Below are 16,172 nucleotides of genomic sequence, written 5' to 3'. Positions count from 1 at the left end.
GGTCTTTGGTTGTTTATGAGGCAGTTTATGCTCAAAACGAGATTGCAGACCAATATCACTATCACAACCAGTTATTTAAAATAAATGGCCATAATTTGTAAAATCAAATAGCATTAATTGGTAAAGAGTCACGCAGTAAGCCATGCCACTGGCCTAATTTTTAAGACCTTTTTCAATCTCCCAATATTACACAGCATACATTTGTTCACTGTACATTGCAAAAGTAATTGTAAATACGAAGTTTAAAATGTCAAGAGAAATCAACCATTGCAAAAATAAATGAGAAGTTTGAAAAGAGTTAAAGCCAAGCTTTGCATTCCCTTCACATCCGCAGGGCCACATGGAACCAACAATCTTAATAAGTCAGCACTACATACATCTTGAACAAATGAGTTCAACCTATGCCTGTTAGAAACGTATCTGAACACATTGCCTGACAACGCATACCTGGTTTCAAAAGTGATGGATTTACCTAAGTCACTCGACAATAACTCAATTCATTTCACCTAGGTTAAAATAACTTATATGCAGGTATTACACAAAATGAAATTCAAATGTTGCAGTGTGTCTGCATGCTGTGAATTTGGAGCTTTCTTTCTACAGCTATCGGCAGGGAATGAAATACCATCACATAAATAGCAAATTAGAGGGAAGAAAACTATAACGAGAAGTACTTACCCCATTGCTGTCCAGCAGCGTTAAGTTCAAACACTGTTCTACCTTTGCAAAGTAATTGTTCCACATAGATCTCAAATAACCAGTTTTTTGTGGTTGAAAAGGCATCCACTGACACTAAGCAAAGAGATCCTATGATGCACATCATCTGCAGTTTGCAGTTCCGTGGTTTGTCATTAGACAATTGGGAACACCACTCTCATTCTGAAAATTGGCTCCTGCCGAGATTTGTTCGGAACACAGCTGAGCTGGTCAAGGACCACTCAAGTAGAGAATGACTGGCAAACGATGAGCTTTTGTCATATCATCAGTTAGGTATCTGACACATGGCAACACATCACCATGTTCAAGAGTTTCTAAATCAAACCAATACTGCTTTATATGCCCAACACAGAAACCTATTAGAAACATTGCCTGTTTCCCAGTGTACAAAAGCTGCTACATCCGAAGTTGATACAATTTTTACTTACTTTTTTTTAACAGTAACTTCAAAAGCAATGATAGAATATATACAGCAAAATGAAAAATTGCATGACGACAGAGAAAGAGCTAGCACCTACAAAATGGGGCTAAGTTACCGTCTTCTGTGCTGTAGGATTCCAGGATTATATAGCAATTTGATGCTAGCTTTACAAATTATGCACCATGATGTTGGGTATTAGTTACATTCCTCTATGCCAACGAATCTAACCACAGTATCATACCTTTTAATCATGACGTTAATCAAAGTGCTATTTTGATCCTTGCACAATGAAGGAAGATGGTTTACATGGAAAATATTTCAATTAAAAAATCATGCTTTGAATACATTCACTGAAAGGAGCCATTGCAGTAATCTGTCCAAAGATACTGGGACATAGAGTTGCCTGGGTTTGATAAAAAGTTTTCATAAACCAAATTCAGGATTACAAATACACTTCAAATTCATCACAAGAAATGTTTTACAATAATCAAATAAGATGTAAAATAAAACGAACTCAAATACACCATGTCTTATTATCTGATACCATTAAAATTCATTCATAATTAAATTAGCATTGCTAATTCCACAATTATCATTCCAAATATTAAACAATATACAAGTTGCCCTCCAAATCACATACCATCTTACTGAGCAATAAACATCCATTCCTTTATTGTGACTGAGTCAGAATCCTGGATTTCTCTATCTAATGCTGTTAAGGAGGGACGAGAACAGCAATGGCTTAAGGGGGCTCACCACAATTTCTGAGGCTAACAAAGGTTGAACAATGAACAGTAACATGCTACGATCACCCACATCCAAACAATGCCTCTGTTTAAATGAATTCCTTTATTTCTCTAGAACGCGTCTTCCTCTCCAGATTCTGATTTCAAATTGCATTGCTGTATTTGGGCATGGTAAAGGTTCCCTACTAATCTTTACTGACAGCATAAGGTCTGGTGGCTCAAACTTTTGTTTAGATTATTTGACAGAAAGTAAAGCATTTAAAAAAATCTTTTACAAAACAGTCCAAGGTTGACTGAGAAATTTGACCACTTATTTTGATGTGCCTGTCAAATACTCTATCTTCAGATAACATGCTACAACAGTTTAACATAGGAACAGGTCATTTAGCCGCTTGATCATTGCTGATTTGTGGCCGAACTCCATATACCTGTCTTTGGCCCATATTTCTTAATATCTTTGCTGAACAAAATTTTATCTTTCTCAGATTTAAAATTAACAACCGATCTGCATCCAATGCTGATTGTGGAAGACAGTTCAAAACATTTACCATCTTTTGTACATACACTATTTCCTAACATCTCTCCTGAACAGTCTGGCCCTAATTCTCAGACAAGCTCCCCAGTTCTAGAACCCCCAACTGCTGGAAATTGTTTCTCTTCATCTACACCTGTGAATACATATTAGGACGTGATAGCTTAAAGAACTAAGCTCAAAGTAAACTAACCACATGAACATACACATCAGGAGCAAGAGAAAGCCAGCCAATCCCTCAAGCTTGCCCCACTTTCACAAAGACCACATTTATCTAATGATACCACATTCCCACCTTCTGTTGATAATCTTTTATCCCCTTGCTAATCAAGAATCTATCGAACTCTGCAAAAACTCTATTTTCACTTGATCAAATGAGCCAATGGGCTAAGGAATTGCAGATGGAGTTTAATTTAGCTAAATGTGAGGTGTTTGCATTTTGGTTAGGCAAAGCAGGGCAGGACTTATACAATTCATAGTAGGGCCCTGGGGAATACTGCAGATCAGAGACCAAGGGGTGCAAGTGCATATTTCCTTGAAAATTGAGTCATAGGTAGACAAGGTGATGAAGGCATTTGGCATGCTCGTCTTCAATTGTCAGAATATTGATCATAGGAGTTGGGATGTTATGTTGTATCTGTACAGGATATGGATGAGGCTACTTTTAGAATACTGTGTGCATTCCTGGTAGCCCTTCTATAGGAAGGATGTTGTCAAACTTGACAGGATGCACTAAAGATATACAAGGACGTAGCTGGAATTGGAGAGTTTGACTTAATGGGAGAGGCTGAATAAGCTGGGATATTTTCTCCAGAACGTCCAAAGCTTGAGGTTTATAAAATCACGAGGAGCATTGATAGGGTGAATAGCCAAGGTCTTTTTCTGATGGTGGGAGAGTCCAAAACTAGACAGCATAGGTTTAAGGTGACAGGAGAAAGATTTTAAAATGACCCAACAGGTAACTTTTTCACGCAGAGTGTAATGAGTATATGGAATGAGCTGCTGGAGGAAGTGGTGGAGGCTGGTACAATTACAAACATTTAAAAGGCAACTGATGGGTGCATGAATAGGTTTAGAGGGATATGGGCCAAATGCTGGAAGATGGAAGTTGGTTAAATTGGGATGTCTGGTCAGCTGAGACAAGTTGGAATGAAGGGTCTGTTTCCATGCTGTGTGATTTTGTGACTTTCTGAGAAAAAGAAATTTCTTTTCATCTCCATATCAAATGGGCAACTGCATATTTTTAGAAGCAATCCCTAGTGCCTTATTCTCACACAAGGAAACATCCTTTCCAAATGCACCCCCTGTCAAGATCGCTCAGAATTTTACATGGTTCAATCAAGTTACCTCGTACTTTTTTTGGACACGTCAGATCTCAGAGTGAAAGCTGACTTAATAGAGCACAAGTTTTATTTTTGCAGTTTGGTTACCATGGCAGTCTGTCACTGACACTGACACATTCACAGAGGCCATCAATGTACTTTTAACAAAACAAAATCACAAGTTTATTACAAAAAAATCCCAAGGAAATTTTGAAAGATCTTAACAAACTGCAAAAAATAAATTTCAACCTTTTTGACAGCACTCAATTTTACTGAATTATTATTCCTATCTTAGCTTTTAAATTTATGGAATTGACAACATTGCAAGCATTCCCTTTCAGCGTCTTTCTCAGCATTCACCAGATAAGATAACTCCCCTCAAGATGCAAAGGCATGGGTTACCTCACTGACTTTTCTTAGCAGAACTTCAAGAAAAGTCTTATCCACTTAAACTAATTAAAGTTTCAAAGCTGGGAAGAAGTTTCAAAAGCCTAGATTACTACAAATTAAACAGCCCTTCCGCTGGTAAGAAACTGCCCAGCTCAATTAAAAGCTGGTCTGCCTTTCTATAGATCATAAATTTTAAATCTGCAAAATTTTCATCAATTAACTCTCCAGATCGTTTATCTTGTCATTTAGCATAAGTTGCATGCTTTCTTGAACTCACTGTTCAAAAATTACTTTGACTTATTTTAAAAAGGTCACCCCCACAGAACTAAAACCAAACACCATTTGCCTACAATTTAAAATTCAAGTTTCCAATAATAAGATACTATAAATATTTTCAATAGTCTGTTTAACCTCAGAATAACACACTCATTACAAGTATTAGTCTAATAAACCTTCACTACACTGCTTCAAAAAAAAGCACCTTTATTCTTCCTCAAGTAAGAGAAAACTGTACACTGTAGTCCAAATGTGATCACACTAATGTTTTCAATAACTGAAGTTTAACATCTCCACTTTTGTATTCAATTCCACCCATAATAAATGATGACATTCTATTTACTTGCCACACCTGCATGTTAAACTTCTGCGATTAATGCACAAGGAAATAGAGACCATTTTGAGTTTTGGAACTCCGTAATGTCTCACTATTTAAATAATTTTTAAAAAAATAATTGCTGTCAAAATGGACAATTTTACATTTTCCCACATTACACAAAGTCTACTAGATCTTTGCCCACTCACTTAACTGATCTATTTCTCTTCTGTAGCATTTTTCTGGCTTCTTCACAACTTACTTTCTGTCAAACTTAGCAACCATTCATACCTTCATCTAAATCAATTGTATACGTTTTAAAAAGTTGAGGTTGAGGCACCCGCACTGGTCCCGAAGGCAGAGCATTTGTTACATCTTGTCAATCAAAACAAGATCAACTGACGCCTCCTCTCTGGTTTGCTAACAAGAAACAAATCTTCTATGCATGCCTATATGCTACCCCTACACCATCGGTTTTTGAGTACTGCTGGAAAAAGATACATTTCGTTGAAGGTCTTTAACTTGCACTCAATAAAACAATTTGCAAAAAATATCAAGATAGAGGGAAAAACATTTATATTGTATAGAGAGGAAAGTGCTAATTAGTTGCCAAGAAGACCGATTGATATTCTACATTGATATTTCACGCAAATTGTCACGCAAAAGCTTTCAGTAATACTCAAGTTATTTATAACTATAACCATAACTAGCATTTATTTTCTGCAAAAGCTTTTGATGTGGAACTTTATCAAATGTCTTCCACAGCAGTGCCCCTTTATCCACAACACATGCAATTTCTTCAAATAATGCCAACAAGTTGATAAAAAACACGATCTCCCTTTCACAGAAAGGATATGTTAATTCTGCCGCATTATTTCATTTATTTCTAAGTGTCTTGCTATAACATATTTAATAACAGCTTGTAATATTTTCTCTACATCCAAGGTTAAACTGACTAGCCTGTAGCTTCCTGTGAATAGAAGAGTTACATTTACTACTTGCCAATCTAAATCTTGAGAATTTAGAAAATTAAAATCAACCCTCCCACTAGACTCTCTTATTTTAAGACCTTAGGATTAATACATCAGGACTCAGGGCCTTGTCAATCTATAGGTGTAACAACTAGCTCAGTTCCAATTCTCTGAAGACCATAATTTTCAAGTTTCCACCTATTTCCTGATTTACTGCCATTTCCAAGATGTTACTTGTATCCCTTGTAGTGAAGACTAATGCAAAATGTTCAAATCACCTGAAGGATCTCCATCTTCCATTGATTCCCCAGGCTTATAGGACTAGCATTCACTTTGTTAACGCTTTTCTTTTTCAATTATGCATAGAAATACTAACTGTATGTTTTATAATTCTAGACAGCTTTCTCTCAACACTGATTTCCCTATTAGTCTTTGTCATTCATTGTTTTCTTCTCTAGTCTAACCAATCTTTTAACCTACCATCCATCTTAGTATCAAATTTAGAAGAAAGAAAATCCTTGTCTAATCTTTAACTCTCATTCAGTAAATCATGGATGGTGATCCTCCCTTGGAATTCTTGTTTCTCGTTAAAAATATCTATCCTATGTATTCTGCCATATTCTTTTAAATATCTGCCACCAAATCGCTATTTTTCCTTCCTATCCCCTAAAATAATTTTCCAGCTCACTTTAGTGAGCTCTAATTTTATGCCTCATAACTGCCCTTGTTTAAGCCTAAAATATTAGCCTTAGACCCACTCCTCTCCCTCAAACTGAATGTAAAATTCAATCATAATTTGATCACTGCTACTTATGGACATCTCTTTAGTTCATTAATTAAGTCTATCTCAATGCATAATATCAGGTCTAGCACAGTTTGCTCTCTAGTCTGCTTCAGATGTACTGTCAAAAAAATCATCCTAATAACATTCTCTGAACTTCATATTTAGCCTATCTTTGCATCAAACTTTTTTCAGACTGGAACATTGGTTAGAATCATCCATGATTATTGCCATATCTTTCTGACAGGGTCCTATTATTACATCCTTTATTCTTTCTGCCATATGATTACTGTTAGGAGGTTTGTATACCACTCTCACGAGTGACTTCTTGTCTTTATATCACCTCCACCCAAACTGTGTCTACCCCTGATTTCCTGAACCCAGGTTGTCCCTCTCTACTGCATGAACACCATCATTAATCATGTATATACTCATGTTAGAGTCAGATTTTAGACTATGTTTTAAGGTTAAATTTATGGGGTCGACTATTACATGGATATTACTTTTGAGGGGTTGAAATTCATGACCGTCAAAATTCATGCTGTATCATTAGCAGCCCAGTTGCTCTCTTAAGGAATAAAGAAAGTGACACAATGGATTACAGTAATTACTGGATAAAGAGAATAGAAAATAAAATGAATAATTATTTAGTCCACCTTCGTTTTTTTTTTCTTGTTATTGTCTCTTTCATATAAAACAATGTACCTTGGAGCAGCAATGACATCATCAGTGCAGCTGAGGGCTAGACTGGAATCCCAGACTAGAGCCAGAACGCCAGCGAACTGAATTCCAAAACAGAGTAGAAAAGCCAGCAGACTAGAATAACCGGAGTCCCAGAACTGAGCAGGACGGCCAGCAGAATGGAATCCCAGAGCCAAGCGGAACAGCCATACAAAAAGTGAATGTTAATTACATTAACTATAGCGCTCGCTCAATAATGAACTTAAGAAATCCGAAGACTAACATCGGTGTGAATTATGTGAAGAGCTAGAGTCAACTTTTACACGAGAGATATGGAAAATTCCAGATTTTTTGGCCAAAGAGAGGGGTTTGACTTTTACAGGAGATAGACTTTTATTTAAGGATATATGGTAACTGAGACACCCTCAATTTCTTCCTATCTTTCCGGCCTTCTAATTATCAAACCTAGCAATATCCAGGCTCCAATCATGGACAGCCATGAGTCCATAATGGCTACCATATCGTACTTATTTGTATTTCACTATCAGTTCATCAATATTGTTTTGCATGCAATGCGTATCCATATATAATCTTTAGTTTTGTTCTTTAGTACTTTTGTAACCACTAACCTTAACTGTTGACTTACTTTTGTACTCTCTATCGCTTCCTATCACTGTCTATCATTTAACATACATTACCATGTCTGGTAATTAAATGCAAAACATAGGGTAAGTAATTGCCAAAACTCACAAAAGACCACTACTTGAAGAGCAACGAAGGCCACCAGAGGTAGACATACTTAGGCAAAAAGCCCGGAAGTGTTGAGGAGAAAACTTAAAAGCACATGTGAGGCTGATATAGTAGCACTGACAGCTTAAAAGGTCCTCTCTTCTACCCAGCTTGATGAGCACCCCAATAGAGTTCTGATACAACAGTGATCAGATAAAACAGAAATAAAACATTTAGATTTAACCACTCACCTGGATGAATCCAACAGAAATAGAGAAGTGAAAATTTCTGTTTGCTAACTTGTCATTTTCATTCACTTTTCTCTTTCAAGAGCATTACTTTATAAAGCACAATTAATCATCGACAAAAACAGGAGACAGACTTGCAACAATAATTCAGAAAGTTAAAATAGAAAGCAACAAGGTGGATGAAGCAAGATTGTACAGATTTATTATCTCAGTTTGAGGTGTTTCTGATGGATCTAGCAGATTGGAAACCTGGAAGGTGCAGAGAGACCCAGGTGTCCTTCCACACTAGTTTCTGAAAGTAAGCATGTAGGTCAGCACGGGGTGAAGGTGGTAAATGGTATATTAGTCAACACAGTGACAGGACTTGAGTACAGGCACACAGACATCTTGCTGCAGTTGTACAGAGTCTTGGTGAGCCAGGTTTGGTCTTATCTGAGGATGGATGTTTTGGCTATGGAGGGAGTGCAGCAGAGGTTAAACAGACTGATTTCTGGAATGGCAGGGCTGACTGGATTGGTTAGGCCCATATTCATTGGAGTTCAGAGGAATGATGGGGAGTCTCGTAGAAACCTTCAAAAAAACTAGGCAGAGTGAGCGCAAGAAGGACATCCCTAATGATTGGGAGTCCAGAACCAGGGCGTCACAGACTAAGGATAGGGAGTACGCCATTTATGACTGAATTGAGGAGAGGTTTCTGCATCTAGAGTAGTGAGCCTGTAGAATTCCTTGCCGCAAAAAGCAGTTGAGACCAAAACATTAAATGCTTTCGAGGAAGAGGAAACAGATCCTTCGGTCCAACTCATCCATACTGACCAGATATCCTAAATTAATCTAGTCCCATTTGCCAGCACTTGGGCCTCATCCCTCTAAACCCTAGTCATGCACCTATCCAGATACCTTTCAATTGCTATAATTGTACCAGCCTCCACCACTTCCTTTGGCAGCTCATTCCACACATGCACCACCCTTTGTATGAAAAAGTTGCCCCTTAAGTCTCTTTCAAATCTTTCCCCTCACTCTAAACCTATGCCCTCTAGTTCTGAACTCATCCAACCCAGGGAAAAGACCTCTTCTATTTACCCTATCCATGCCCCTCATGACTTTATAAACCTCGACAAGGTCACCTCTCAGCTTCTGACGATCCAGGAAAAACAGCCCCAGCCTATTCTGCCTCTTCCTACAGCTCAAAACCACAAACCCTAGCAACATCATTGTAAATCTTTTCTGAACTCTTTCAAGTTTCACAACATCCTTCCGACAGGAGGGAGACCAGAACTGCATGCAATATTCCAAAAGTGGCCTAACCAATGTCCTGTACAGCTGCAACATGACCTCCCAATCCCAACACTCAGTGCTCTGACCAATAAAGCAAAGCATACCAAACATCTTCACTATCCTATCTTCTTGAGACTCCACATTCAAGAAACTATGAATCTGCACTCCAAGGTCTCTTTGTTCAGTAACATTCCCCAGGACCTTACCATTAAGTGTCAAAGTCCAGCCTGATTTGCCTTTCCAAAATGCAGGACCTCATATTTATATAAATTAAACTCCATCTGCCACTCCTCAGCCCACCAGCCCATCTGATCAAGATTCCGTTGTACTCTCAGGTAGCCTTCTTCACTGTCCACTACAGTTCCAATTTTGGTGTCATCTGCAAACCTATGCCTCCCAAGTTCACATCCAAATCATTTATATAAAATGATGAAAAGCAGTGGACCGAGCACCAATTCTTGTGGCACACCACTAGTTGCAGGCCTCCAGTCTGAAAAACAATTCTCCACCACCAACACCTTGTCTTCTACCTTTGAACCAGTTCTCTATCCAAGTGCTGTACATATCTATGACTAAGGAGAAAAATACAGTTCTTAGAAATAAAGGGATCAAAGGGTGTGGGGTGAAAGCAAGAATGGAGTATTGAATAGGATGATCAACCATGATCATACTGAAGAGGGGAGCAGAATTGAGGGGCCAACGGGCCTACATCTGTTCCTTTTTTCTCAACCAATAAATTATTTTTTCCAATGAAACCACTGTTTTACAGGCATGAATGGAAACAAACTTGCACAATATCATGATCTCTTCGGTGGTTTTGCAGAAGGATGTTATATAAAACAGAGAACTTCTAACGCCTCTTCAAATGCACCTCCACCCCGAATTACTAATAAATTCTTAAACAGTTAGAGTGTCAAATCCAATGGTATTCAGTACCGCAATGTCATCTTGGACTCAACCACATGTGGAATAAGGGTCTAACATTCAGTCCTGCTACAGTACCAACTGACCAAGCAAAAAAATTAATAAAGAGATATGATCTCAAGATAATAGGTTCAACTCTCTATCTTGTGTGGGTGTTCAGTAACTGGCTGATCAAGACGAGTCATTCACAATCAAGGCCTAATCTAGTTTGAGAAGCATGGACTTCCTAATGAATATGCAGAGGTTTCGCTGTAGTCATTAATTAAGTGCTCACATTGTTGTTGATAATGATTACTCTTGCGCCATTTCAAAAGTTGCTCAGTCTATGTGTAGTACTGAACACCATTTTGATTGGCACCCCAGAAGAATTTATCACATATTCATGAAGTCGGCAGAGGAAGAACATGAACGCTTGATATATTTCTGGTTACCATATAGAATATGCTAGAAAAGTCTGACAGTTTTTTGAATCTGGATATCCTGCCTAATGCAGCTGTCCTCTTAATTACTTCAAGTTAATTGTCTTCTCCAGTGCAATTAAAGATGAGCAATAAATGTTAGCCTAGCCAAGTGATGTCCAAATCCCACAAAAATAAACACTGCACAACTGGTAATGCCAACTTCCTATCTGCTCCACAAAACTAATCGAGATGACACCTGAACATGACAGCACAGTGGTTTACTTGGTAGGAGGAAATGAAGATCTTAACCGCCTCACATTCCACAAGGGCAGTTGGTGGAACTGAAAGACAATTAATTAAGTGTAGAATGCAAAGCTAGTTCTTGAGATCACCATTACTGAGACTATCATGGATTGTCATAAAAACCCATCTGGTTCACTAATGTCATTTAGAGAAGTAAATTTCTTATTCTTATATCGTCTGGCCTACATGTGACTCCAGATCCACAGCAATGTGATTTTTAACTGAACTCTGAAATGGTCTAACAAGATGGTCAGTTCAAAGGCAATTAGAGGGGGAACAAATGCTGGCCTTGCCATCAACATCCACATCCCGTGAAAAAAATTTAAAAAAGGAAAAAAAAAAGTTTGATGCGTAAAGTTAAACAAGGCTGCCCTCGGCTCACCCTTTTCAGTTTCCCAATCAAGAAAAAGTCCTTCTGTATGTGAAAACACTTCATAATCAATAACAATAGTGCTAAACAGAAAACCTCCCAGAATCACTTTCAATTATTATACATTGGGTTCAGGTTTTCACAACACTTTCTTTCTGTAGATTTTGTGATAAAACTATAATTCTTTACCACTGCTACTATTGTGAGTATGAAACACTAGTACAACTGGGTAGGTGTTTAAGTACAGTTGCCAGCTCTGCAAATGTACCCCCATCCCTGAATTACTAACATTCTTAAAAAGCTGGAGTATCAGATCCAAAGGTATTTAGTATCGCAATGTCATCTTGACTCAACCATATGTGGAATACGAGTCTAACATTCAGTCCTGCTACAGTACCAACCAACCAGGCAAAAAGAGATATGATCTCAACACAGATTCAATTCCCTATCTTGTGTAGGTGGTAGATAACTGGCTGATCAAGACAGAGTCAGAGTCATTCAGAATAAAGGCCTAATCTAGTTTGAGAAGCATGGGCTTCCTAATGTGCATGCAGAGGTTTTGCTGTAGTCATGGATTAAGTGTTCACATTGTTGTTGATAATGATTACTCTTGTGCCATTTCAAAAGTTCCTCAATCTATGCGTAGTACTGAACACCATTTTGATTGGCACCCCAAAAGAATGTATCACATATTCATGAAGTTAATAAAGGTTTACAAAGAACCTTGGCCAAATCAAGTACTTGGCTCAAATTGAAAAGTTTTTCAGATGCTCCATACCTGACATGTAACTTTTCTCCAATCTTGTAGGACAGTCATCAAAGCTGTAGAGACCAAAGGAGTTCAGTATAAGAATACAACCAGGTTTGATCTTCTGAAGACATTAAATGGGTTGGAAAGGGTATCATCTGGACATAATCACTCAATCACACAGTCCTGCAGTTGCTGAAGATACCAGCTCAACCTTTTCCAGACATCTAAAGTTGGGTTGTAGTTTCTGCAATCAAGATCTGTCATCTTCATCAAACATCGAAGCCGACCTCCAGAGTATTATTGGCATTTTTCTTATATTTGATGTGTGATAGCGATCATGTTGATTGCAGTTCCTTTAATTTTGAATCTATTCTGTATTTCCCAAAGACCTATATGCACACTGGGGACTTCAGTTCTTTTTTGAACATCAGCAGATGTATCACCCACTGGATTGCATTTGCACATACATTACAGGAAGGAAGAGAAAACGAACATCAAATATGTCGCTAACATTTGATATACCAGCTAAAACATCTTCAGCAAGAACGTGCACACAAACACACTCCTTATTTATGATAATTTGTTTCAAGTTTTCCATAAAAAACAGCCTCCATCATTCAAGGATCGCTCACACTGTAGAGCACGCAATTTGTAATTCTGAAAAGAATACTTAATTATCGACTAAAGAGTGTATTAACAGGACCATGCCGCCACGCTGTATTTTGTTTCTTTTTACCCACTATGGTTGGCTTATAGGCAACATTCCATGGTGACCTGGAGGAAAGAATCGTGTCACTGAAAATATGGATTACACTTAGCCCCTTGGGAAATAATAAACTGAAACTACGTGGGGTTGTTACGGTTTGGCGAATTAAATCAATTGAGGATAATTCCCATTCTTGCTTTGCAATGCAGAATTATTTCACCTTTTAACACTGGGCTCTCATGTGCTCCTGCACTGCCTGCCGCATCTCCAGCTTCTGCTGAGGCTCCCAGCTCCAACGCTCCTGGGTCTGTTTAAAACGGAGTTTTTCAAACTGTGCAACAATCTTCCGTTCTACTTGAATTTCAGCTGTTTGACGCACTCCTCCGTTCAGTTAAACTCGCATTTCCATCTTGCTCACATTACGTCATTGAGCCCACCACTGGGCACAGTTGAGCAACACACAATTGTGATGGAATAAAGTCCTGTATTACACAGTGGCACAAGACTCTGATCTCCAGCCAGCATTGCCGTCAACTGCACAAGTTAAACTACACGGGAGCGGCAGGAAGAAAAGCATCAAAAACACGCCCGACCACAACCCGGGCAAGTTTCTGCCTGGGCTTTTATTGTTTTTTTTTAAAAAAAGAAAGGTTCCGAAGTCCGAATATTCAGCACAGACAACTCCCAACACTTCAAGTTCTGCCAACGCATCACTGGGTGGTACTTCAGGCCGTGCAGCACAGTCCCTTTCTGGAGGAGAACGAGCTGATAACCAGGTTGCACACAGGTCGATTTCGGAAACTGAAGCAATTCTCCGGCAGCAAGCGGATTTTGCACGCGCACGCGCGCACCCACACCCACACACACACTCAGAGAGGGTGAAATCTCACCTTTGCAAAGCACTAGGATTGCCATATAAACAAGAGCGTATATTGGATCACACTCTGCAACACACGCACAGCGGCGCGCTCATAACAATACCGCATGCACGTCCAAGATCTGATCAGGAACCAGGTGAAAGATCCCCCTCCACAAGCAAGAAACTGCCAGTTTTTTAAAGGATGTGCATTGGGATTATCTCTCCACCTTGGAGGCTCCCTGCCTCTATTCCTGATGAAGGGCTTTTGCCCGAAAGGTCGGTTTTCCTGCTCCTCGGATGCTGCCCGACCTGCTGTGCTTTCCCAGCACCACTCTAAACTAGACTCTGGTTTCCAGCATCTGCAGTCCTCATTTTTGCCCATTGGGATGAAGGTACTGAGTGTGTGCCTTTGCATTTGCTGTCTGCACGCAGATGCACATCGATGCACGTATATAATGAAATGGAGTGCAGGTATGCAGCAGGTTGAATGGAAAGCCTGAAGGCTCATTCCTGTAGATGTTTTTTTTTGTTGTTGAGCTCCTCTGGGGCAATGTGGCAGTAAGTTTACAAACAGAGTCGGCGAGGCGCGCAGGCGCAGTGCGCTCCGGGAGCTGTCAGGTTCTCAGTGAAGCCGGGGCCGGGACAGGCGATCCCCGCCCCCAACACACTACCCCACCTCCACCCAACCCACTACCATCACCACCACCACCATCATCACCCAACCGACCGCTCCCGCCCCCCCCGCCTTACTCCCAAAAACAAAATAAAAATCACTCGCCGTTAATGCCTGCACCCGCCGACTCCGATTTCAACAACCCCGGCGGCTCAAGCGCCGCTCCCTCGATCTATACCTCAAGAGCCGGCCGCTCGGGAGCCTGTAATAACGCGGCGCAGTCATTAAATCACATCAGGGTAAAACCAGCTCTTGCGCCGCCTCACCTCCGCCATATTGTTTCTGTCTCTGCCTGGGAAATCCGAGCGCCGGGTCCCGGATGTACACTCGGCTCGTGCTGCGGCAGCGCCGCTGCTGGCGGTCAGTGGGAGTGCAGCGCAGTGACTGCGGGTCCAGGGGGAGCGGTGTCACTGGGGCGCTATAGTTGCCTTTATTGCGTTTAAAGGGACCCAACTAGGTAGCAGGACCCATATTTCTCCATGCTTTATGGATAATAGCTTTCTTTCTTTCTTTCTCTGTCTCTCTTTCATCCTCCTAATTTCTCTTTCCTCATCTAACACTGTTTCCTCCTCTTTCCTCTTCCCCTTTCTCTCTTTCCTTCCTTCCCTTTCCTCCTCTCCCTCTCTCTTTCCCTTTCCTCCTCTCCCTCCCTTTCCCCCTCTCTTTCCAGTTCCGTCTGTCCATTCCGAACTCTTTCGTCTGTTCGCTTTTGCCTCCCCCTCTCATTCCTCCTGCTTCCCTCTTTTCTTCTCTCTCTCTTTCGTCTTTCTTTTCTTCCACCCCTCTCTTCTTTCCCTCTTGTGTCTCTCTTTCCCCCTCACTTTTTCTGTTTTTGCTGTTTTGCTCTTTCCCTCTCAACCAGGTCATCAGAGCCTCAATAGGATTCACTTCCTTACGCTGCACCAGTATCGACATTCCAGCCGTTCTTAATTTTTGACTGTAAAGCCTTCTTTGAACCGCGAGGTTATGAAAAATGTACAATTATCTTTCTTTTGCTCCAACTTGCTGTTGGAGTCAACATGGCTTAGTTGGTCGCACTCCGACATTTGAACTAGAACGTTATTGGATCATGTGCCACTACAGAGATGATACATAAAGATCCAGGGAGGCAATCACTCTTGTGCCTTGTTGGATTTGTTGTCGTTTAGAGAGGAGATTACATTGGTATTTAACCAGCTCCAGACAGAGGTATCTTGTGTTGGAAGCATGAAAATCAAATACTGATGTGTTTACTTGGGGGTTCCTCTCTTTAAAGCCACTCAGTGTCTGATTCAGTACAGAGAAGGTGGTGTGAAAGAGAACGCTGCTGAGAGCCACCCTTCTCTGCTCTTCCTGCAGACCCAATTCCTGCCTTCCATGCCTTCCACGCACCCATGATCTCCATCCTGCCCTCACCTTGCCTTTGGACTGGGATCACTTGCCAATTCTCGACCTCTTATAGATATATGACTTGCAGCAGCCTGTGGACCCATTTCTAAGTACAACTGCCAACTTCTGGCCAGCAATCAGGAAAGGAGGGAACCCTCAGTTCTTGTCTTCTTTAATGGAGGGAGGGTCTGCCTGATGGGAAATTAATGGAGTGGGTCTTTTCTAACATAGATGAGTGAGGCTCTCGCTAGCTCACTAGCTGACAACTGAGACTCCTGTTGCCCTTATTAAGTGCTGCCCATTGGTTCAGATAATTAGAAACTTAGCCAAAAGTTTAGACTTCAGAAATGTCTAAAAAGAAGAAAGTGAGTGAAGGAGGAAATTCCAGAACTAAGTCAAAGTCATCAATGAT

General features: G+C 40.2%; 1 protein-coding gene across 6 annotated transcripts in view; it reads right to left on the bottom strand.

Annotated features, from left to right (window-relative positions):
* Positions 1–14,671, bottom strand: part of LOC140494702 (mesoderm induction early response protein 2-like) — an 87,549-nt gene extending 72,878 nt beyond the window's left edge. For 2 of the 6 annotated variants that reach the window (XM_072594203.1, XM_072594202.1), the window contains exon 1: positions 14,498–14,652. Coding sequence is in view for 4 of the 6 variants with exons in the window: in XM_072594199.1 (XP_072450300.1) it covers positions 12,182–12,220 (39 nt within the window). In the remaining 2 variants the exon portion in view is untranslated. The other 4 variants (XM_072594199.1, XM_072594197.1, XM_072594200.1 and 1 more) reach the window with 4 other exon arrangements.
* Between the last annotated feature and the right edge of the window lie 1,501 nt (positions 14,672–16,172).

Source organism: Chiloscyllium punctatum, chromosome 24 (genome assembly GCF_047496795.1).
Source record: "Chiloscyllium punctatum isolate Juve2018m chromosome 24, sChiPun1.3, whole genome shotgun sequence".
In the NCBI taxonomy this organism is placed as follows: domain Eukaryota; kingdom Metazoa; phylum Chordata; class Chondrichthyes; order Orectolobiformes; family Hemiscylliidae; genus Chiloscyllium; species Chiloscyllium punctatum.
The sequence above is the reverse complement of the archived record's forward strand: the minus strand, read 5'-3'. Positions and strand labels throughout refer to the sequence as shown.